This window comes from Oryzias melastigma, linkage group LG6 (assembly GCF_002922805.2).
Source record: "Oryzias melastigma strain HK-1 linkage group LG6, ASM292280v2, whole genome shotgun sequence".
In the NCBI taxonomy this organism is placed as follows: Eukaryota; Metazoa; Chordata; class Actinopteri; order Beloniformes; family Adrianichthyidae; genus Oryzias; species Oryzias melastigma.
In genome coordinates this window covers 22,078,300-22,100,415 of record NC_050517.1, presented here as the reverse complement: position 1 = coordinate 22,100,415, position 22,116 = coordinate 22,078,300, and the positions used below count along the sequence as shown (strand labels likewise).

General features: G+C 36.6%; 1 protein-coding gene across 10 annotated transcripts in view; it reads left to right on the top strand.

Annotated features, from left to right (window-relative positions):
* Positions 1-22,116, top strand: part of shank3a (SH3 and multiple ankyrin repeat domains 3a) — a 162,893-nt gene that overhangs the window by 26,604 nt on the left and 114,173 nt on the right. For all 10 annotated transcript variants that reach the window (XR_004948077.1, XM_036212448.1, XM_024281650.2 and 7 more), the window contains exons 2-3: positions 10,129-10,332; positions 15,389-15,460. Coding sequence is in view for 9 of the 10 variants with exons in the window: in XM_036212448.1 (XP_036068341.1) it covers positions 10,129-10,332; positions 15,389-15,460 (276 nt within the window). In the remaining variant the exon portion in view is untranslated. The remainder of the gene's footprint in view (positions 1-10,128; positions 10,333-15,388; positions 15,461-22,116) is intronic.

Genomic DNA, 22,116 nt, shown 5'->3' with positions numbered 1-22,116 from the left:
TTTTATAAGTTCTTTTTTCCCACTCCCTTTCAAGATACAAATAAAAATTTAATTTGGAAATTGTTTTATTTAATAAATGTCATCTGACTTGTTTGTACTGTATAATTTTTTTTAATAATGATGATTATGATTAATTAGACTTCTCTTTCATTTTCATTATTATGTTTTGTTTTCTAATCAATGACTTGATTTCTGAAACAGGTTTGATATATCTGTTTTGTCATTTTTTATTGTATTATTCTATGATTTTTAACACTTAAAATTCATCAATCAGTCAAATCAAACAGGTTTCTAATTCCATGACAAATGTCACTGCCCCTTTTTAAAACAGTGATGTCATATTGGTACAAATTTACGTTATTCTAAGCTTCAAGTGGCCCTTGGTCATGTCGACCTTTAAGCCATCTGTTACAGAAATAAAAACAACTGTTACTGGGATGTCTTCATGCCTTTCCTGCTAATGTTATTCCAACTCACCCCCAAAAAGTCCTAAAAACAAGTTTAACATTCTGTCCTCTAGATATTCAGCACTTCAAATTTCTATTAATCCCAGAAAATCTAATGAGTTCACTGAAGTCAAACCATTGTAACAACCAGAGAGAGATGAAGTGAAGATTGTTGCACGCCAAGGAGTCTAATCTCAGCCAAAGTGTAAATGAGTTTAACATGGTCACACATTAAACTAATGGAGATTCAACCAACCCAATCACTTTGGTAGAAAAATTCAACATAATTTATCCATTTCTGTGCAAACCCGAACAAGTCAAATGTTGTTTTCTACATCTATGCTGGGTACAGAGGCACCTTAAATCATGTTTTTCTCTTCCCATTTGCCTTCTGCTCTGTCTTATTTTTCTGGGTTAATATTCTCATCATATAGTTCTACCCCATCTGGCCCTCCTCAGCTACTATTTTTCATCTCCTTTCATCCCCTTCAGTGGTCAGGCAAGTGAAATATATAATTTCACTTGTATTACCAAGTGAAATTATATAATTAAAGCATTTTTTTCTAAAACTAAACCAAAAAATGAAAAAATATAACTGAATTATCTTTTTTCTGTAATCAAATTAGGTATTTTTTGCTCTAAAGCCTTCATTATGGGTTTTACAGATTGGTTAATGACCCAGATTTGACAGTAGGAGAATTCAGTTACACATGACTGAGCATGACATGCTGGAGCAGATGATCATGAGTGGATTACAGTGAGGATTTAGCCAAATTGACACATATACAAATGTCTTCTCTCATCTGATAATTCGCTCTCAGGCGTCAAAGCTTTTTTTTGACAGTCGTGAAATTCTAACATGTTGCTGCAAACGGCAAATGAAAACTGAATATTTAAAAACGGTTTTCTTTTGGTCCAAATTCAATTATGAGGCTTTAAAGCAGGCGCTTCCGTCGTCTCCTAAATGGGTTTTCTTGTTGCATTGATGATAAGTTCCTGTGTGCTGTGTCATGCAGTTTTTTTCTTTTTTTTTTTTTGTGTGTGGGTTTAGTGGATGACGCTTACATGGTGACTCTCAACAGTAAGTTGAACATTTAAAATCACCGGTTTCTTAAGATGAAGCTGTAATTACCGGTGCATTGTGAGAACGGCAGCTGCATGTTTCTTCATTTCAGCGTCACAATCTAAATCAGTGCTTCTAATATTTACACAATTTTTTATCACATTTGTTTGTCTTTTTTTTTACGTTAGAGAGCAAAAGGAATTTCATAAATACTTATTTGACCAAGTAATAATCCCATGAAGAACATTTTTTGCATTCCTGAGATATTAGAAGTCTGCTAGAAGACTTTTGATGTTGTATTGGAAAATCATAGATTTACCAGGTTTGATTGTTAAGTTTGTACATTGTATAATTTTATTCCAAAGCGATTTAAAACAGTGCCAGACACTATGCTATTCGGCTGACACCGAGAAAGACATTCTGTTCATTTTATGCAGAGTGATTTTGTTCAAGTCCAATTAAAAAGAGGAAAAGATGCAGATGTGTGCGTTTCTGCTGCACGCTTCAGCATCAATCGGTGTGTTGTTGTTTTTCACATTCTGTTTGTCTTCCAAATAGGTGTCACGTAACTAATCCTTAAAAAATGCTAAATGACACTTTGTCATTTGACATGACACAACACCTATTAGGCAAACACGACCCGTCAGATGTCAGGACTTCAGGAATATTGGAGGTGGAAAGGTTATTAATTCCCATCCAGAATCTTTTAAATTTGGGGTTGGAGAGGCTGCAGTGTTCTAACAAGCAGAGTTTCTCACTTATATGTTAAATCCCAATTCGTGAATACATGCCTAGAAATTTATTTGAATTATTAAGATGATCAGGACTTCAATAAGACTGGAAAAAGGGAAAGAATTTACCTAAAACTGACTTGATAATTCTGGAGTGTGAAGCATCCTGACGTTAGATCACAAACACATAAGCTACCACAAATAATCAATCACCTTATTTTTTTTCTTCTCTTTTTTTTTACACCCTGGTAGTTTTTAGATTAACTTTAAAGGTTTCTTTATAGACCCACTCCAATGAAAATCGTGTTTCTGGTGTTTTTATCATTAAAAAAATTTAGCTCAAAATGGCATTTCTAAGTATTTCTTTATTCAAATTGTTGTAAATCAGGAGCAGGCAAAAAAAAATGCTGTTTGCAAAAGCTTGTAGGTGTGACGTGGGCACTACAATCGGCGGGCCACAAGCTCCTTGCTCCACTTAATTCAAATGCATCCACTTTTAGAAGACTAGAACCATGTATGTCTGTTTTTCTCCTCTGAGCTGGCATCTGCCTCAAAATTGTACGGCTGGATAGCTTTGATATATATTGCATCGGTAACGTAAGCTTGGAGGGGTGAGGGGCTGTAAGCTAGCTAGGGAGAGCGCTCAACAACAGGGAGGGGGAGGGGGTAGCTCCATGCTAACGGTAGCACCTGTGAAGTTTCACCCACTAACCTTTGCATGTTTGCTGATGAGGAAGAAAGTGACAAAAAAACTCAATCGGAATTTAGTATTCCGGGTCTCAGTCATTAAAAGACTTAATGGATATATACCCCAGGCGGGCCATATGTGTGTCAGGACAGGAGAAACCCCCCATGGTCCCTTGAAGGTACCTTGAATGGTCACCTTCACCAAACCTGCATTTTGAATGGCCAGTGTCAGTCTCCTTACTTCTGTCAGTAAGATAGTTTATATCTTTCTTTTTTTTTTTTTTTTTTTGTAAAGTACTTATTAGGTCCTTGAAGCTCCCCCTAACCGGTTTCAACTGGCCTGGAGCTCCATGTGGTATTGTAACAATGCCTGCATCCATGTGTTAATAACAAAATATAAAAGAGTAACCTCGTCAAAAAGCCTTCATGCAATAATGAATAAAAGTATGATTACCCTTTATTTAGTATAAGAAATCTGTCACACCCACTACTCAAAGGGGAATTTCTGATAAACTGCTACCGCTCTACTGAAACTATGTTCTATAACAACACAGGCTTTTGGATTTTGCCTAAAAACTGTGTAATTATAATTAAAAGACCACTGTGAATGCATTTATAGTAGATCAAAAGATGATTTTATTGGGAGATTAGCACAAGTAGTATTTCATTTACAGCATCTGTATTTATCCAAAATCACAAAGCAGCATCTGCTAACTTCAGTTGAACTACACACTTTAATGGGTTTTAGCTGTTGCAGTGCCATCGTTCTTTGAATTACTGACCAACATAAAACTATGAGTCATTTTCTTGTCATGATCTCATTTTTCAGCTCTCGTGTTTGAGTTATCTCTTTTTTCTGCAGTGTTAAAAAACAGTTTTTTTTTGTTTCCTGGTCGCTCTGTCTGGTCTTGTTTAGAATTTGTATTTTTGGTTATTTTTATAATAAATATTCAAAGACCTTCATGGAATGGCTGGCAGGCACTACAGCATATTCTATATAAGTGCACAGTAAGCGGGTGTTTCAAGATGGTGCTTTCATGCTTTGAATGCTCTGTACAGTCTGGCTCTGCAGCTTTGGCTGGAAGGCACAGCCACGGAGCCAGGAGATTCCACAGCAGTGTCCTAGACATTAGTGTCTGGGACACTTTTATCTTCAGTGATGCTTAGAAATAAGAGCATCGTGAGGAGACTTCGGTCTCCAAAGCTCAAGTATCTGTGTACTTAAAGCAGCATCAGGAGGACGCGCTACGCTTAGCCTTAGCCTTTGTGTCTCACTGATAGTTCTGCCTAACAGCCATGATGATCGTGACCCACTTTGACATGTTGACAGTCAAAATATCTGCTCGTTTGCAGGATAAGGATAAACAAGCAACTATTTTTACATACCTACAGAAACATAAATGTAGTGCTGACGTTTGCTCACAGCTTCTGGTGCTATGCCAAGTTTTGCTGATCTCAACTAGAGCACCTCTGAGCTGTAGGTTTGCACAGGAAAATGGTTTAAGTCAATTTATGTCAGAGGTGTGTGTTTCACAGCAGCTTTGGTTGACTGTCCTCATTTATTTTCTTCATTAATTTGAACTAAATTCACCTTTGAGCTGTGAGTGGAATACTTCTAGTTTGTTTTTTTTTTCCTTCTTTTATTGTGAAAGTCATATTTTTCTTTTGATAAAGCCTAAATTATAATTAAAAGTTTTAAAACTTATGGCTTAATTTTAAATACATTTAAGAAAAAGTGGATTTATGTGAGAACCGTTTTGCCTAAAAGATTAAAGTACGAGATAGGGTCATTTTAATGTTTTTTTTATTGTTGCAAGCATATTTATGCAGACTTTTTAAAATGTTTTTCATAAATCATATTTGCACTGACATTTATCAAGTGTAGGTTATGATTTATCAAACATTAACAAGCCTTGGTGGCAAACTTGTGTTTGTTTTTTGGCTGAATTTGTGGTACTTCTGCAGCTTAAAGATCAGGTCCAAAGGTGGAGCCGCTTTCAGTGGATGACATTAAGTTCTCATTAGGAGTCCAAAGCAAAGGCTTTTTTAGCTAAAGTAAAGGAAGGGGTGACGTGGTAAGGTCAGGTTCTGCAGGATAGAAGGAAGAAACAGATTGCAAAGACTTAAAAGGCAAGAGGAAGAAAATGTGTTTATTTAAACTTTAGCAAAAACTTGGGTGCCTTTATGGTATCTGTAAATGTAAACAGACACAAGCTGTGATGGAGAGAATGAAATCACAATTATTTTTTAAGTAGATTTCTCAGCAGGTTGACTCTACTAGATGTACTAGTATCAACTAGTATCTACTGTGTTGAAAACCTAACCTGCATTTTGCATTTTTATCCAGTACAAAGACCTAAATGTACTCTGTAGATACCAGGAGAGGTTAATTCAGCAGTGTGTAGTTGTTGGGAAATATTAGGATTAGAACTGTTCTCTATAGAGGTCAGACTTGCACTGGTGTTAGTCAAATAGTTCACATAGAAAATGTGTTTATTGGAAAAGAACAGCAGATTCATCTCATCAGCAGCAGTTCCCACGGTTACTGATTTTCAGTGTGTTTCAGTGGATGAAAAACCAGCAAGTAAGGAGATAATTGTAAATACAGTCATTATCCTGCACAATATGTGTCTCGCCATATTTTGACAGTGATTAATGAAAGTTTGCTTTTATTTCCAAATGCTATGACCAAATCAGATGGTCACATGCGTTACTCACCACAGGTGCCTGTCTTTAAATATCCAATCAATTACCAATATGTTCATGAAAATGGAAAGTGTCTAGTTGAAAAAATGTGGAATATAAGGACAAAATGCCACATATTTAGAGATAGATATAGAGTTTAGATGGTCGCTGTAGTTGGCTTCTTTGCTTTTGAACTCTTTGTGTAAGTGCAAACACTTTTTATTTTTTTCCGTTTTTACTTTACTTTAAAATCCCTTTCCTCCAGGATACAGAACCATCAAGCTTTGATTTCTTGGCAAACATTAAATAAATAAATAAATGAATAATAAACAGCAGATTTAAATGTTACATAAATATCCACCATTTATTTCCCTTTTTACTTTTATTTTTCGCTTTCAAAAACTTTAATTGATATTTGAAGTCAAAGAAAAGGTTTTAGGAGGACCTTGATGTTTTGCTACACAGATCAATGCAATCAGCTACCATGTAATTAAGTTGGGTCATTGCCATGAAAGCAGTTGTTGCTATTAAATGTTTTGTGTTTTTCTCCAATAACGTCTTGTTGAGAGGAATATTGGTGTCTTTATTCAGCTTTCTCTGTAGGATTTGTCTCAATGGGAGCAGAAAGAAAATCCACTCAGTTTGCTTATCTCAAGATCAATGTCCATCCATCCATCCATCCATCCATCCATGGGGTTGCCAGAGCCCACAGAATCATATTAAATCATAAAGATATTCACAGATCATATCACATGTCAAATTTAAACTAATATTGTACATTTCTTATTGGGCATTCAACTGCAGAGAAAAAAAATCCCAAAACATTAATGATTACAGTTTTAGTTGGTTAATCCCTGGAACCATGACTAGGACTAACCATTATTTTTAATTCCATGTAAGATGGGGACGACCATCCTAAAAATCTCACCATCAGCATGAATATATATATATATATATATATATATATATATATATATATATATATACATACATATATATATGAATTTGATGGAAATAACATTAAAAACCAGGCAAAACTAAGAAAGAAAATACCACACTACAGTGGTGAACCTGCTTTGTCTTTTGACTTGAGATTGCTTTTCAGACTTGTTAATTGTTTTAGCATCCCAGCTTGATTGTATTGATTTAACAGCAATTAAATCAAACAAGCTCATCACCTTATAACTGCAATCTTCTGGCTACTATTTGCCATCGTTATAACTAGGTAAAAATTAGGGTAGGAATCGTTGAGTGACACATTAGGTCAGATCCTGCCCAGAACTGCACATTTTAATAAAAAAATAAGAGTTTTCTGATTGGGGCTATGCCTTTAGCATAATGCCTTTAGCAGAGCAGAGAATTGAACTTTTCTTATTTTTTTTATCCATCATTGTGAGAAAACATGTTTCACCTCTACCCACTTCTTTGATCAAAACAGGTGAAGTTTATTTAATGGATGCCTCGCTGTGCGTCTACATGTGGGCCTCAGCATGAGGCTATTAGTTGTGTTGTATTGTAGAGGGAAGATGGGATTTTTTTTAACATTTGTATCTGCATGAACAGGATAGAGTTTTCAGAGCCTGAGTTGATTATTCAGGAAACATGATGGATTTTATTTTCCTTTTTTCTGTTCAGTCTCTGCCATCTGCAGCATCACTGTGAGGACTGGAGGGAGGTGCTCAGCTTCACTATGAACCAGAGCACAAGAGAAACTGACAGCATGAAAAAGCATGCTTTGCATATTGCTAAAGAGGAATTAGTCTGGAAGTTTGGATACGTTTGGAAAAACACAGTGACTACACCCAAACATTGAGTTTTCTTGGGATCAGTTAGAACTACTTATACCATGGTCTGGGTGAATACTTGATTCTGACTGGCTTCAGGGTGTTCATTAAAAAGCAATAACAGACACCTAAAAAGAAGCTCCAGTCATATAGCATTAATGTTCTATATTAATGCCCTAAAACCTGGGAACTTGGATCATAGGTTGATAGACGTTTGTCCACAGTTTATCTCAACGGCAGGGAGAAATGATCTTTGTCCTTCAAATGGATCCATTAGAGACACACCAGTATCCCAATTACATTTTACCATCAACATTACATTTAATTGTAATGGTTCAGCCTCTGCCTTTCTGTTTTGCTTACCTTATTCCTTGATATAGAATGGTCACATGTTCACGAGTACCTTCGTTATCAATTGATGAAAGACATTGGAAATGTGTGTATTGATACACATTTAATGATCAGAGGATATTTATTCCAATAAATGTGATTAAGGACACTCCTTGTGGATTTTTGAAACAAACTTTTCATCATCTGCACAAAAACAAGCAGTGAGAGATGCAACTTTTCCTCTGAAATGATGCATTTTAGCCCTTATTATGACTCGTATCATAGCTCCTGGATGGCCCAGTTGGATGGGTGTAGGACACAGGTGCAGAAAACCTGGATTTGCTTCTGTGAAGAGCCTAATCCACTGTGGGTACCTAAATATGTAGCCACAAGGAGGCCCAAGTCTGAGTCTCCCTGTGTATGTCCTAAGCCTGGATAAAATACGGGGTTGTGTCAGGAGGGCATTCAGTGTAAAACTGTCTGCCAAACCACTTGTGGGGTCCACTGGTGGCATGAGACGAAAATTAAACAACCATCATGATGTTTAGCATATATTGAAACCTCAGCTGGGAGGTCAGTAAAGGCTCTGTAGCCATTACCACGCATCACACTGCTTAACTGTCAGGACTGTGAACTTTAGTTCGGGTTTTGTTAGTTATGGTTTTCGGTCATGTTCTGTTCTGATTTGCTCCTCAGTCACACCAGTTTCAGGTTCATGATCCACAGCTGTCTTCAGTTAAATGCCCTCAGCCTATTTAAGTGTCTGGTTAATACATTCTCATCCTCAAGTTGTTTGATTAAGGACCTCTGTGGGTCACATTTTGACATTTTGGGTGTTTCCAACTCATTGTTTTTCGACGTGCTGGTTGTTCATGATATCAAAGGTCTGCAACCCTCGGGAGGTGTCCAGTGCCGGTACCCCAACCCAGTACCAGTAAGCACTTTGTGTATACAAATGAGTTTGAGTTTACCCTAACCTGGTAACGGTTCACGCCCGGTACTGCTTCTGGTACCAGATCTGGTATCTCATTCAGTGCTTGGGTTGGGATTAGGGTACCAGTACCAGGTTCAGGTACTGGTGTACCCCGCGTCGTGGTACTGGATCGTTCCAGTTTGTAGCCTGGAGGTTGTGGACCCGTGATTTAATAGGAACAGCCAGGACATCGAAAAACAACGAGTTGGGGACACCCAATACATCAAAAAGGGACTCAGAGGGGTTCCCAACCAAATGTCAATATGTGACCATTTGTGTTGGTCTGGTTTTCAGTTCATCCTGGTCAGGTCATCTGCTCTGTTCTGTTCTGCCACCTTTTGTGTTTCTCCATAGTTTTGTCATATTTTGGTTAATTTTTTGAATGTTCAGTTTCTGTTACTAAGCCTAGTCTCCTGCATATTGGGTCTTCAACCAACACTTCCTGACATTATCAAAAAGTTCTCATTAAAGCAATTTAAACTTAAAAATAGAAAGATTAAAGTACTAATAACTGATTTTATAATTCTTTATAAGATAACGCCCTTCGAAGTGTCCTTTATCACAAATGAATAAACTCTACAGAAGTTGCGTCTTATCAGACTGCTCCCTTCAGATAATTGACACCTCATTGGACGTTATCCCTGACTTGTAACCACATTCTTCTATTTGCTGACCAATCCAGACTAAACAAATAAACATTTTCTGAAGTTTTTAAAAAAAAACAAAAAAAATCAGTGAGTCTCAGGAATAATTTGTCTGAACTTTTCAACTGCCTCACTAATATAATATATTTCTGCAATCAATAACTTTCCCCTGAAAGAGTTCGGAGCCTTTGGGGAGGCTTGCCTTAGACTTTGAAAACCTTTTGTAAAAACAGTTTTCTTCAGAGATCAGGACTTAACATACTGAATTCATTTTTTTTCTCCCCAAAGGCAACAATACCTCTGAACTGTTGCGTTTTTGACAGAAGACAAAGCTGCCGCCTACGGTGCCATGGTGATATATTGGTGGGCTTAATTTTGCCTTGATAAATAATGCAGATTGACTAGTAGGCACACATTTATTTAGCTGAAAATGTGTTGATGTTGGAAAGGTGTTTTGCTTCAAATGTTATTTTTGTTTATTCCTTAGTGTTAACTACCTTTGACCTTATTGAAAAGTGAAAGATGATGTGGAAATGCCTGTAAAATGGTTGAAAGCTATGAATAAAAGCAAGTCTTTTTGCCTGAACTTGAACTGTTTAGTAGATTCCTCTTGAAATAAATTACATTTGTAAACAACATTACAACAGATTTTAACAGTTACATGTTAAGTAAAAGAAAATGAGGAAAAACTATACTTTAACATTTCTGCCATGCTGAACTTAAGTATAAAAAGAAAGAAAAAAAAAAAGCTTAATTTTCTTCCATTTTCACTTTTATCCTTTCAGAAATGCTTGAAATTCAATGTGGATGCTCCAATCTGGCTGTCCAAGCAGCAAATCCTGTGTACTCTCAACCAGAGCCTGAAGGATGTGCTCAACTATGGCCTGTTCCAGCCAGCTTACAACGGCAAGGCCGGGAAATTTCTGGATGAAGAAAGACAGCTAAGGGAATACCCGTTCCCATCCATCGCCCCTGTACCTTACCTCGAGGTAGGTTTGGCTCAAATCTGTTTGAGGCTTTGAGAACACAAGTAGACTAAAAAGACATGCAAATGTAAGGTTTTATAGGCTTTGCATTTGGTTTAAAGACCCTCTCTTAGAAAAATTGTTTTTCTTAACATGTTCTTGTGGTATTTACTCATGATGGAAGACATATATTTGGAAAATTAAGCTTAAAATTGCATTTCTGAGAAATTATTTACTGTAAATTAGAAGCAGAAGAAAAAGTGACATTTGAAAAAGTGACATGGAAGCAACAATCGGCAGTGCACAAGCTCCCTGCGCCGCTCCATTCTGATGCAACCACTTGTAGACGACTACATCCGTGTACATTTTCAATTTTCACATCTGAGCTGGCATCTGGATCAAAACTTCTCACCATTCTTGTTGCACCGTTGAATTTAGACTAGGGTTGTGAGAGGCTATAAGCGAGCGGAAGAGTGTGTAAATAAATGGATCACAGGAAGTGGAGGTGGGCTTACTTTGTACCAACAGTCCCGCCCACAATGTAGAAGCAAGTATCTAATGAACTCCTGCATCTCTGCTGAAACTATGGCTATGCCCGAATTCTTCCACTTCTCACTATATGTAGTGCACTATTTAGTGCGTTTGCCATTTTGTAGTTCTGTCCGAATCTACAATTCCAAAATTGAGGGCCCTAGAAATTTCCCAGAAGCCTTTGCAAGAAACCAATGTGCATCAATGCTCACTACATTAGTAAATACATAGAACACAATACATTACGTTTGAGCATTTTTTGTGGAAAAAAATTGTTAAATATCGTTTTTAAATTAACTATCCACAGTTTCACTGTCAGAATACAGTGGAGTCATACATAGACCTCATGAAATGTTTGTATTGATTCGATTTTCACTTTGTTAAATCAGTGACGTCATATCCGCCGTTTAGAAGAAAAAAAAAAGTAGCGAGCATGGTGTCCAAATTGCTTTTAAAATCCAGGGCACTATTTAGTCCCACACTATATAGTTTTTTAGTAGTTAAGGATTAGGGTGGAAATTCAGACATAGCTTATGGATTTTGGCTAAAAAACAGCAAAATCCTAATTAAAAGACCACTGAGAATGCTTTTAAAATAGTTCAAAAGATGATCAGAGTGGGACTTAAACTTCCTTTTGCCTGTTGCTATCAGTAAATCATATCACTTTAAAATAAAAAAGTTAGTCCCTCAATAGGCAAAAGAGGTGGAAAAGGTCTTAACAAGACATGAACAAGTCAATTATTTGAACTCTAATGAAAAGTAGAAAGAGATCGATTAAAGGTTTTCAATCCATTTGAATTTTTTTTTAATCATGTTTCTGGAGGGAAAGCTGAAGGACAAGAGTTTCGTATTTATTTTTACAAAGTTATCCCACACAAGCTCAATATGCAGCAAAGCTTGGACGTTAAAAAAAATAATTCAAGGATCGAACACTGACAAAGACCTGCCAGGCGGTTACATTTTTAATGAAGATATGCTGACACAACAATCAGCAACAGAATACAGGCAGCAAATGAAACCTGCAGAAACTCTACCAAACAAAACTGAAACTCAAAATGGAGAAACAACTAAACACAATATAATGTAATAAACCTAAAACACTGATGTATTCTGGACAAAGCAGCAGTTTGCAGTATGCAATAGCAATAAATTGTAATTCAGATATCTTAGAATGAGAATGTGTTCAACTCCAGAACTGAATCCTCCATTTGAATGTTTAACAACCACAGCAGCATGAACACAAGGTCTCTTCTCTGTGCTCAAAGAAAGAAAGCAGTAAAGAACAGACTGAAGGACAAAAACTGATGAATTCATTAATTAAAAATCATTTTTTGAGTGAAAGAAAAGTTTCTAAAAGTTGCTCTACTGTCATGAAATATTCGTCACAGCAGTTCAGAGTATTCCTCCAGTGCATGACTATCCATTGATTCAGTGTTAACAGTGTTATGTAATCAGTGCGTATCTGATTGTATTCAACAGAAAGAGGACTAGATCTTAACACATAGTACCAGAGTTCAATATGTTCTAAAGTTAAACACAAATATAAGTGGGATGGAATCTAAATATGTTTGTGTGTCTGTGGATGGAGCTGCAGCAAATCCTAATTTTGTGTGGAAAATCCCGCTGTCATGGTTTGTGAGTCAAAGCGTGGCAGTAACGCCGCGCTGAATGACAGGGTGTTGCCTGCCGTAGCTGTCATCTCTCCGACATAATTGCAGTGCTTGTCCATCATAGCTTGTGATCTGAGAAAATTGCAGGGACATCAAATCATTTTCACAGATAGCGCTGTATAGATGTCAGGTTCTGTTCTGACTGGGTGTCTTTTACTTTTTTTATTTCAGTTTGTGATGTGTCAAGAGATGAGGACCAGAGTAAAGGGAATTAAAGGTTCTCTGTGTCATATAAATGCCTCCGTTTTTTTTCTAATTTACATTTCTTTAGTTGGAGATTTTTTATTGCTAATATCTCGAGGCATTTTTAATCATTAGAAACATAAGATGACATGTACTGTTTGCACAATATCATGTTTATGTTCATTGAGAAGACAAGATGAGATGGACTAAAAAACAAGCACATAATTAAAAAGCAATTAAGGTCATGATTATATTTGTACTGCATATTCACTCTTGTTTACTGCCTCCTTGATGTACTTACAGAAACGTACAATCAGTACTAGAAAATGTGGAATACAAGTGGACTCAATAGCTGTGAAAACTTTATCGAAATTCTGAAAATGTAAAAAGAAATGCAACATTTCAATTACACAGTTTCCATTACGTTATAATTATGCAAATAAACACAAACCAACTCACATGACAACAACTTTTTTTTGATAAATGTAATTTTTTTTTTTTTTAATTGACGAGTTTTCATTTGGCAAATTTACACAAATCCAATTTGCGCGATTTTATAGTCATGGGAAACACATCTTATGGCCCTGTGTACATCAATGATGCTGATGATTTGGTCAAAACCCTCCAGTCTTTTCAATTTCTGTAATATTTTTCACCCAAAGACCTAATCGAAATTAAAATTAGTTGATGAAACATAGCCAGTTGAAGTGAACTAAAGTAACCAAAATTGGAGAAATAAAATAAATCTTTTTTCCTCAGTCTATTAAAATGTGAATATTGAAGTGAAGGGAAATATTTATTTATACACAAATTAAATAGAAATGAAACTTCAAGCAGGTCACTATAAAAGTCATTTCTAAGTTATATGTTTGTTTGAAATTACAATATATATCAGTTATAGTTTTATTATTTATTATTTATTTATTTATTTATTATTATATAGTTTTTAGTTAGCACATGTGTTAAAGGAAAAAGTCAAGAATTTTTTTCTTCTAATCATTGAAAAACATTTTTCTTCACGGATTTAAGAAATCCAAAGGATTAAGTGTGATAATAAAAGTCTTTGACAGACAGTCGCTAGTTTAGGTCAAAGTAACTTAACTGACACAGTTTAGCTATTAGTTAAATTAAACTATTGGTTGTGTATCCCTCTTTTTGTTTCTTTTCTTATGTTATTCCTTATATTTAGATTTAATTCCTGTTCATCTTTAAAGTGCTTGAAGTCTGAAGTTGAATTTGTTATTTAACACTGACATTATTTAAAACAGCTGACTCAGTTAAAAATGTCACTTATGCCTCCTAATAAAATCGTTTTAATACATTATGTGTGTATAAATTACGTATTTAGTACTTGTGTTTACCGCTCCTTATAAACAGATCATTAAATGTTTTATCCTAACATTTGTCATTCATATTTGATAACATTAGATGAGTTCATAGTTCACCTAAAGAACCTAAACAGTTGAAATGTCCTCACGTGTCTGCATACTTTGTTTTAAATAACTCATACTTATTAAAATAGAAATTACAAACATTTATGTACAAGAAGAAGCAGTTATTCTTGACTCTTACCCATGTTTTGCCGTTGGAAAATGCTCGACAATCATTGACTCTGATTTGTGCTCCAGACAAAGATGCAAGAAAGAAGAAAATGCTTTTCTTTACTCTTTTGTAGAGTAAATCTGCAAACCGCTGAGCTAGATTTTTATTTGTAACTGAGAGACTTTATTGGACAATGTTGACATCAGTGTTGCAAGAGTGAAATGTAGGAACACGTTTGATTGGTTAGATTTATTTTGTAAAGTTTTGAGCGTCAAAGGCGATTGGTGAAAACATTTTGATGTTGAAACTTGTTCAAAATTTGAGCGATTGGCCAAAGTTGTGGCAAAGTTACAGGGCTTGGATGAAGCTTTGAAAAATATCACTAAATTGCTAAATCTGCCAAAAATGTGTGCGATTGCAACATCAGGAATCCTGAAGGGATTGATTTAGGAATTAATACTTTTCCAACTTATTACAATACATAGATATTCACCTATAACTAGAATGAGTTATCAGAATTAAGCTGATTATGATCTATTTATTGCAATTACCAGTTTGGTATTAATACTTCCCTCTTCACACGTACATGTTTTACTTATTTTTTCTAATAATTCAGATTTTTTGCACTTGTAGCATTGTTAAGGCATTTTTCATTAACAAAATAAGCCGTTCTGCTTATTTTTCAAACATGTATTCTGGGCTGTTACAGCACATTTGTTCACATGAAAATGAAAAATCTTCCTGTTGTCACCGATTTGCAATTAAAGTTTTATACTCAAGCTTCAACGAAGCGTTAATCAGTTTCCCGACCAAGATCATTATGTGGAAAACATCATGTGGGAACGCTGGAAAGAGATGACAGTAGCTTACAGGGAGTTGTTTGGTCTAATGAGATTCCAATGAGATTCTACTAATGTGATTAAAGAGTTAAAGTTTTTTTTTTTTTTTTTTTAATCTGCTTCCTTATCTTTTTCTTACAGAGGATAAGCTCATTAAAAAAACTATTTTGACGTTTTTTGTGAGGAGCTGATTCTATGACAAATTAGTTTAGAATGGCTTTAATTAAAAACACTACGTATTTATTTACTTTTGGCACAAACAAGAAAAAAATAAAAAAATCAAGTAAATTAAAAGGATTGTTTTCTTTGTTGCAGTTCCGCTATAAAAGACGTGTCTACACACAGACCTACCTTGATGAAAAGCAGTTGTCCAAGCTCCACACCAAGGTAAGACTGAACACTGCATAAAGTATTTTTCTCTTCGGTGAGTTTGGTTTTGAACATAGTTATGTAGATTCGGTTGTGAAAAGGAGCTTTTGTGAAAGTAAAGAGTAAAATCCAGAAGCTTAAGTCATCACATTCTTAGCAGCCTTCAGGTATTTCAACATCTCTAAATATTGTTTGCTGTGTTCAGAGGAATGACTGAAAGACTTTGTCTCTTTAACTCCAGACTTTAATCAACCTTTATTATGTCAGGATTTCTCTTGAGAATGAACCTCCACTGTAATAGAAACACAGCCAAGAGGGTCAATCCACATTTATCTAAAAAAATAAAGTGTTGAGCAGAAGCTACAATAAATATAGTACAGTTTCAAATGGGTAGAGCAAATCTCTCTATGTTTTAAGTTTTTAATTCACTCAGGGAAATTAGGACAGAAATTGTAAATGTTCTAGGATCAACTGGAGGGAAAGCTGCTTTATCGAGGTCCATGTGTATTCTGAAGACTTCATGCAGCATCTGTGTGGACGAGTTTGAGCTGTGCATACTGTGAACTGTAGAAGACAGATGAGGAAGATGAGGGAGATTCATCCCTGATTTTTTTTTTTTATAAATAAAAAGTGGAGTTCTAAAAGGCTGAACAGTTAGGGGTGTGTATCTTTCTCTCTCACACGATTCGATCGGCATCTCGCTTATGATTGGACGTCTTTTTGTTTGAATCACATATACATAAAAAACAAAGAGGGTAGAAAAAAATAGAAACTGCAGTATACAAGAAATCGGTTATATAATCTGTGGTTTACTGGAGTTGCTCGATCAATTTTCAATACAAATCTATTTTTTACATCCCTAACTGAAATTTTTTGATATATATCTAATATCTTTTACATCCCTACTAACAGACTAAAGTATTTACTTATTGGCTCTGATCACAAAGTTTGTGATGAACTGTGGAGCGCTGTGATTGGCTGCACCATGACTAACGATGGATCAGGCAGATCTAATGCAAGAGCCTCAGTTGTGCCTTTCTGTCACTTTTCCATCAGCCATTTTGGTTTGGACTTGTCTTGCACTGACTCGCCGTTTCTTCTTTGTTATTCCATTTCACTTTGGGGCCACTTCAACGTAGGCGGGCTTGTTGTAGCAAAGCGGGTAAAACAAACACCCACAGCTGTCTCCTGCTGTTTCCTGACAGCACAAGAGCCTAGGCCCCCCGTAGCATCTGTAAATCAAATCCACCTTGAGTCTGTTGGGACCGCAGGCAAGGAGGCTCTAAAAATTGAGGCTGCACCGCTGCACGCCACTATACGGAAATGCCTTAAGTCACCACACTGAGTTGGCACTAGTGGAAACAAGGCCGTGGTTTCTTGGGAAGTTGAAAAAGTCATCATGTGTCGAACCAAATAGCAAAATAACTAAATGACTTTTTCATAGTAGAGTTTTTATCCTTTGTTTTGCATTCCTGCATTGGTCTTTATGGACAAATTTACTCTCAGTTATTAGTGTGATCTGTTTAAATGTAGATTGGAGTCCCTAAACAGCCTAGGAACTAAATGATATTCTAATGTCATTTGTAACTTTAAAGACCCTCTCCAATGAAAATCCTGTTTTTTGGTCTTCTTAACATGTTCTTGTCGCATTTTTCTCATGATGGTGGACAGATAAAATTAAGCTGAACGTTTTTTTTTTGAGTATTTCTTTGTTCAAATTGTTTTGAACCAGGAGCATGTAGAAGATACATTTGGGATGTCACACGCTCCGTGTTCCACTATTTCAATGCATTCACTTTTAGACAAATAGATCCGTGTACGTCTTTGTTTCACTTGTTGTTCAACATTTTTGTTGGACCAATAAAGTTGTGTTTTGGTTGTGAGGGGCTGTAAGCTAGTAGGAGAGCGTATAAACAGATGGATGATGGGAAATGTGGGTGGGCTTACTCCACGTCGACAGTTCTGCCCACAAATCAGAGGCGAACTTCTAATGAGCTACTGCCACTCTGCAGAAACTATGTCCTAGAAAACAACAGCATTATCGTAATTTTAAAAAAGGCACTGGGATTGCTTTAAAATAGATCCAAAGATGATTGAAGTGGGACTTTAACACACCTCAGACTAGGGCTAGAAAGGAAAAAGTAGACTTGACTTTTTTGAAAAGCGAAACTATTTCTTGTCCCGGGTTAAAAAAAGAAATAACATTGGTTTTGCAAAGTTATAGTTATTGTAAAGTCTCTATGTGTGTTTTTAAATAATGATTGTGTGTGCCACAGTGAATAGTATTCTGACCCAGGGTTGAATATTAGTGAGCCTGTTTTTTAATGTGGACCGAGCGCATGTTCTTGTTGCTTGTCATCTCTCTCAGCTCCTAAACTCTGACTGACTCCCAGCAACCCTGATTGATTCTGCTTCTCTTTTGCCATTTTCTGCTCACAGAGCTTGTAAACAACAGTGTAGCTTTAGAGTTGTTTAATAGACTAAACTTGTAGAAAAAAATGTATGAATTTCTTGATACGCTTTTGACAGTTTATATTTTGTTGACACACTTTTAGCTACTTCGATGCCCCTATTCATGCCAAATAATTACCAAGACGATGAATGGAGAATGTGGGGTTTTATTACTTGTGAAATGTACCATTTATTTTTGTTTGTTTACGTCTGAAATGCCTCATTTCTGTTGTAAAAGTTTTGAATAAAATTTAGATGTCTTTTTTTTTTTCTTTAATGCGCATTTATCAACATCAGCTTCAGTTAACCTCTGAAGTTAATCAATCTGAGGATTAATCATTAATCAGATAAACAGAGGCTCACTGGGGAATTTGGGGACCAAGGAGCAAAGCTGCAGGTCTGAACTAAGTGGGGTGTTAGAGAGCCATCAGTACATTCAGAATGTTGTGAATTAAGTCCTGTCTACTCCAATAAAGGGCATTTTTTAAAAAAAGAAGATGTCTGTGTGAGAGTGTTTATAAGTGGGCGGAGGGAGTAGTGTAGACAGACCGAATACATTTGTTCCAAACTTCTATGGCTGAAAAAAAAACAGTCTGGATTTTATCTCTTGGTGGATTTCTATGTGTTAAAGTAAAAACTTAATTTAAAGCTGATAAGATAAGTAAAAATTACATCATCTATTTTGATATATTTTATTTACATAAAAATGTATTACTTAAAGTGAATGTGCAATTTTCAAAAATGACCTTGTGTATAAAACAGGAAAACCCATTTCATGTGTAACGAGCCTCCTTTGTGGGGGGTCTTTTGTGCAACGCGTGATAGAATTTGCCTCCAGTTTCATTTAATTCTTTAGATTATCTATTCACTATCATTTGATTTCAGAGTTGTAGGTCTGCTTTCCGTGGAGTTCAGGTGTTTACTGCAAGTACTGTCACAGTACCCACTGCCTAATTGCTGTTATCTCTGCAGGATAAATCATGCTGCCAAATACTTCTCCTGTCCAATCACTCTGATGAGAACAACTTCTCTCTACTGCTGCACTTCTTTAATCTGGGAAAGTGTGAGTGAAACCATCCTAAGTGGCAAACATGAGCGAGCTGACGTCCTGTCCATCTGCAGCAGGCACTTATTGAAGTCTCCAAAAAACAAGAGCTTGTTTTTGGTCACTAAATTTAGGATTAAAGCAAATATGGCATCTCCCTACAATCAACACTCTTCCAAAAACTGTACATTTAATGGGCTTCTTACAGTGCGAGGTTGTCAAAGCTTGTTATTTTCTAGCAAAGACCAATCAAGAAAAGAAGCCTTGGTGTTGAAGATAATGGAAGCAGTTAGACTTAATAAGCTCCAGTTGACACCTTTTCCTCTATTCTTAGTGGATAAGTGAAGAAGTATCGTTGTTGGGCTAAAATATGAACTGACCATTGTGGTGAGTGGGATGATATATTTTTTCCTGAAGCTCTGCTCTATTGTTACTGATGAATTGTTTGACTACCTGCTCATGAAGGGTTGAAGAACCTGGAGATCTTATTCCAGTTGAAAGTCACTTAACTCCAAGTATATTGCAGCTTCGTCTCAAGGCTTCTCTGATGTTCTCCTGCTTTTGTTCAATGAACATGTGCTTCATTAGGCAGATGTGGAAAGGTAATAGAAAATTCTCATTCATCCCACTCTTTTCTTTCCAAATGGCAAAACCGCATTGTCTAATAATGACTGGAGTGACTCTAATAGAAAACCAGCATCGGTTTACTCTTCTAGCTTTGGGAGTCAGCGTGTTCACTATTCATCCCAGAGCAAGCACTGTTCATGTAAGAGGTCAAGCATTAGCCTATTTTGCTCCCATGGAGTTCATTCGCTGCAGGGTAACTTTAAAAGTGGGTCATAGTTGATAGGATTTTCCCATTCATTTTTCACCTTGACAGACTGTTTGAGACCCTGGAAGTGTTCTGCTGAAACAAACATTGATGTTATACGGACAGTGGGAAGAGGAAATAAAAACTGGTACGGTGTGTGGGTGTTTAATAAATGTGGAAATTGATGTTTTCTTTTAGAGACAAAAAGAGGTTTTGTTATAAATGATATAAAAATCCACACTACGTACATCCAGAATGTTTAGTCACATTCTGTGTAGGTTAACGTGGCTCAGTGGAACATATCTCAGCTATCATACCAAGCAAAGTAGAAGTTCACCTTGACTTGGGGCCACATTTCAAGACCACCCAATGAAGCAATTCCACCTATGCAAAATGTTGACAGAAAGCTCAAAGTTGACTCTTTCCATGATCTTAAAGATAAACAGATGGGTAATTTAAAGAAAAGAAGGGTGCATCTTTTGTTTATACTACTATATAAAGTGTTCCTTTGTTTATTGTGGGGATCACGCTCCATAAATATCTACAATATATGAAATCTTTGAATTTGAATTACAGATGTTTTAAGGCTATACACTTCATACACTTCTGTATGTGTCACGAAACAGGCAGACAGATGGTTCCACGTGCAGCAGGTTTATTTAGTGAAGACAGGGCAATGGGCGTGATGCACAAGTTAAAGTCCACAAAGCTGGAGTTGGGACAGACAGGAAATCCAGAGTGGTCAGAATCCAGGCGGGGGTGAGGGCAGGGGCCAGGCGAGGCAGGGTCAGAGGGAAACAGAAGGTGAGAACTGGAAGAGAACGCTCGGCGATGCAGGCAGAGAGGCACATGCAAAGCTTCGCGGGGAGTGGAGTGTGGAGCCAGACTAAATGCTGAGGAGGTGATGAGATGATGGGGAACAGCTGAGCTGGTGAATCCAGGTGGTGGTGGTAGGTGGTGAGCGCTCCCTCTGGTGGCCGGAGATGGTAGCAGCAGGTTGCTCCATGACAGTATGTTAGACATTAAGATTTTCACACTTTTTCTGTTATTTAAAGGGTAACCAAACTCTAAATCAACTTTTTTTGGTTGTTAACCTCTTTAAATAGGGCTTTAAAAGTGCTGTCTGTTGGTCCTATAGCCACATTTTTGACTATTTAAAATAAACTTGTTTAATTCCTGAAATAGTAGTCTTCAGCATCTGTGTGCTTCCCCCTACAGGTTGAAACGAGATATTACAGCTGAATTGTGTGATTGGTCAACTGCTGTAAGTTCCAGAAGTGTCACGTCCAGCTCCTGTACAAATTCCTGCCCATCTTTGATTCTGTGGTTGTTATTGTGTTAGCTTTAGCATGGTTCGTAGGCGCTTGATTGCTTTTGGTTGTCAAAAATCTACTGGCTTGTACAACTTTCCAGTGGAGTTGGAAGTAAGAAAAAAGTGGTTGACTGGAATTGGCATTGAATCCACCAAACTCTGTCTTGGTGATGGATTTTCAATGAACATTTAACTCAGGATTGTTTGCCTAATATGTTAGCCTTGATGCTAGCGTCATTTCACCTCTCAGACACGGGTCTCCTTCGGTCTGGATCATGAGCGCCTGCCCCGGGAGAAGGTGGAGGAGAAAAATTCCAACTGATGTAACTTCACATAAAAACATTTTTCAGTTTAAAAACCAAGATCAAGACAAAAAAAGAACAAATACAGAACATATAAAATACTAGCTAAAACATCATTCCCTTTTTATTAGTAAATGTTTCCTTTTGTATTGCTGTTTCTCTCACACCAAACCATTATAGGTAAAATCAGATTTCATAGCAGAGAATCCTTCATTATTTAACAGTAGAATGGAATCTAAGAATGTAGTACTCATAAACACACACAAACACATGCTCACAGTGAAAACTGCATGATGCAGAATGAGAAGATGTGTCCAGTGGTGTGTCCTTCCAACATAAAACTACCCTTTATAGGGATAATCCCCTGAAAAGAACAGAGATGAGCTTTAGACGAAGTGGAGAACCGTCTGAAGAGCTCTCACTTCTTATAAGTACGCATACAAACATGACATGAGATCTGGATTTTTTTTATTTCATTTTTTTGTTGAAGCCGTCTGTATTGCTTTCAATAAAAGTTCTATCATGTGTCTTTGGTGCCCTGATGAGCCATTGATGCTAGCTGACTGCGGAGCCTCACACGTGTGGTCGTTTGTCCATATGGTTTGGTGCATTTTGATATGTTTGTGTTTTCAGGAACAGTGGGATGCAGAAACAAAAGCATGTGTTAAATCACAAATCCCCTACGGTTTCTATGCTCTGCCATTATAACTGAATCCACAGAAGCCCATTTGTACAGCCATGGCTATCATTTAT